At 40.8% G+C, this 3377-nt stretch overlaps 1 protein-coding gene across 1 annotated transcript; it reads right to left on the reverse strand.

Annotated features, from left to right (window-relative positions):
- Positions 1 to 1311: 1311 nt before the first annotated feature.
- Positions 1312 to 2241, reverse strand: LOC125130322 (olfactory receptor 8S1-like). Its single transcript, XM_047785700.1, has one exon. It carries the CDS (start codon positions 2239 to 2241, stop codon positions 1312 to 1314), a length of 930 nt encoding a protein of 309 aa, XP_047641656.1.
- Between the last annotated feature and the right edge of the window lie 1136 nt (positions 2242 to 3377).

Genomic DNA, 3377 nt, shown 5'->3' on the forward strand with positions numbered 1-3377 from the left:
CCACCATCATGTCTCCTCCAGTTCTCTCTCTTGATGTTTTAATTTACATTATGGACTTTCTACTGATTTTTTCTGGTTTACAAATGTATATACCTTAAATATACTTGCTACATTTTATGAATATATCTTTAGGCAGGATGTTGTAAGATGCAGTACCGATATTTATTGTAACAATATGCTCATTCTTATTTTTTACTGTGGTAAGAAGCACATAATATAGATTTTTCCTCTTTTAACAAATTTTGTGTTTCTGCATATAGTATTTGTGACTGTATGCACACTGCTGCTGCATACAGAACTTTTTTATCTTCATGAGTGAAATGCTATACCCATTGAATAGCTACTTTCCAATTCCCCTTTCCCTGAGCCCCTTCCACATTCTACTTTCTGCTTCTATGAGTTAGACTTCTTTAGACACTTCATATAAGTAGAATTACACAGATTTCTCTCCAGTTACTGGCTCATCTCACTTAACAGATATCCGCAAGATTCATCCATGGTGTCAAACACTGCAGAATTTTCTTTTTTCTTTTCTTGGCCACCCCATGGCATATGGAGTTCCCAGGCCAGTGATCACACCCACCCAAACCAAAATTGCAACCTAAGTCACAGCTGCAGCAATGCTGGGTCCTTAAGCCACTGTGCTGGGCCAGGGATCAAACCCAGATCCCAGTGCTTCCAAGACCTCACCAATCCCATTATACCACAGTGGGAACTCCAAGAATTTCCTTTTTAAAAACTGAGTAATATTCCATTGTGTGTATATACCTCATTTTTAGTCCATTCATATGTTCACGAACATTTAATATGGTTTTTCTTTGCCCTATTCTTTGACTCTTTGCAGGCACACATTCCATTTAACGCCTGTGGTGCCCCCAGATAAGGTGAATGGAGGGTACTGAACTGTCTCATTCTGGAAGAGTATATGTGTTTACTTTACTTGTTCTGTGCCCTTTTACGAATGGGCTCCTTTTTGTAACTCCCAGGTAAAAGTTCTGGCCTCATGCATCTTTTTCTTGCCAGAGCCTTTGTTCAGCCTACTCAACTATAGTGAAATTACCCCTTCTGGATCAGTTTTCAAAGGCTGTGGTAAGAGCTACTGTCTCTGAACTTTTCCCCTCAGATCCAGGATGGGCCAAGTTCTTTTCCGACTATATTGCTTTCAGCTTTTGGAAATCACTTCACTTTGAATAACAAACAAGTATAGTTGAATTTAATTAAAAAGCAAGTTCCACAAGAGCCCTAGGCTTATAAAGTTCTCTTTCCTTATAGATTCCTTCCCTTGTAATAGAAAGGTCTTTTTGTCCTTGCTTACCCTGAGACCCATATCTGCTGCCTCAGCATCCTCTGCAGGGCTGCCTTTACCTCCTGGTTCTTGAAGCTGTAAATGAGCGGGTTTATCAAGGATGTTATCACACCATACTGTATAGAGACAACTCGCTCCAGGACTGATCCTGAAGAGGGGCTGATGTACCTGAATAGAGCTGTCCCATAGAATAAGAGCACCACAGTGAGGTGGGAGGAACAGGTGGAGAAGGCTTTGCCTTGGTTTTTAGAGGAAGAGATACTTAGAATGGCAAAAATAATTTTTGAGTAAGAGAAGAGGATTAGGGGAAGTGTCAGAAGTCCTAGAAATGCAGTAGACCCAGCCAGCAGGATCGTGTTAGCTGTGGTATCAGTGCAGGACAGAGGAAAGAGTGAAGGCAGTTCACAACTAAAATGGGAGATTATATTGGGACCACAAAACTGTAAGTTCTGGATGCAAAGATTATTCACTAGTGAGTTCAGCAACCCCATCACCCATGCTGCACTGACCATTGCCGTGTAGAGAGGTCTATTCATGATCACAGTGTAGAGCAGAGGGTGACAGATGGCAGCATAGCGGTCATAGGCCATAGCAGAGAGCAAGCAGCTCTCAGTGCCTCCAGAAAGAGTGAAAAAGAAACTCTGCATGATACAGCCCCACATAGAAATGGTTTTCTTCTGAGACAGGAAATTCTGCAGCATCTTGGGCATAGTGACGGAGGAGTGGCACATGTCTAGGAAAGACAAATGTCCAAGGAAGACGTACATGGGCATGCAGAGGTGGGAGTCAGCCCTGATCACCAGGATCATTGTCAGGTTCCCCATCAGGGTCAGGAAGTACATTCCCAGGAAGAGAACAAAGAGCAGGGTCTGGATATCTGGGTCATCAGACAATCCCAGAAGCACAAATTCCTCAATAATGCTAAGATTTTTCATGGTTTCTTAGCTATACTATCCCTGGAAAGAAAGAAATACTTTTTTATTTGGTGGGACAATAATCTGAGATATTCTCAGTGAATATGTTTTTTTTTTAACCTATAAAGGATCCACTTTTTAGGTTCAAGCAGAAATTGAATCTGAGGATAAAGAATTATCAATCCTATTAACCTCTTAAATATTACAATTCTCCTTCTCATGCCTAAGTATTCTTTATTGAATTCAGATTTTTCCCCATAAAACTTTCTAACATATTGGATAATAGATTTGGTATACTTAAAAATTCTCTCTCCCTTTAGAATTTATCTTATATACAGTCAAGGATCATTGTCTGTTCATCCACTCCTACCTGTGCCCAAACAAGGATGCATTCCTAAGTCCCACTAATTGTCACTGGCTGCACAATTTTTAATTAAGAGAAGAAGATCAGGAAATTATCACAGTCTGAGAAATGCAGCAGGCCCAGCTGGAAGGCTCTAAATAAATATTTGCTGAATAAAAGAATGAATGCTTCCTCAGCTATCCCTTTTCTCTTAAGCCTTTGCTACCATCCTTCTGACTTCTTAGAACACAGACCCCTCACAACCTCTATCCTCTTATGCTCTCCCCAGCTTTTCCTCCATACCTCATATCATCCAAGGCCTCTTGAACCCTAGAAGTTGGAACAAGTAGAAAGACACCCATAGGTGAAGTAAGAGGCATCTTTTTGTGGGAGGTTGCTTGTCAGAACAATTAGAGCTTAAATTCTTAGTACATCTCATCTGAAATGTCAACTGAAACATGATCTGACCTCATATTTTCAGATGAGGACAATGTGGCACAGAGGGGATGACATGTCTCACACTATAACTAGATGTTTCAGGGCCAGGACTAGGCCAGGAGATCTGATTTTACAACCAATTCTCTTACTAGTGTTTTACAGCCAGACAGTAAATATTTGTGGATTCAAGGAGTTTGAGGGTGAGACTAGTGTGGCTTGTGGGGGACAGGAGTGATCTCCACTTTCCTTGGTCCTTTGAATTTGCAATATGCCCTAAGTTTCTACAGCACTTGCGGTTAGAAGAGTGAAACAGTTTATGATAAATGAAAATTTGTCATCTGTGGAATGTCAAGCTTACGCATCCACACTAATTGCT

Source organism: Phacochoerus africanus, chromosome 7 (assembly GCF_016906955.1).
Source record: "Phacochoerus africanus isolate WHEZ1 chromosome 7, ROS_Pafr_v1, whole genome shotgun sequence".
NCBI lineage: Eukaryota > Metazoa > Chordata > Mammalia > Artiodactyla > Suidae > Phacochoerus > Phacochoerus africanus.

Coding starts and splice junctions, on each gene's coding strand:
- LOC125130322 (XM_047785700.1), bottom strand. CDS start 2,241: ATGAAAAATCTTAGCATTATTGAGGAATTTGTGCTTCTGGGATTGTCT.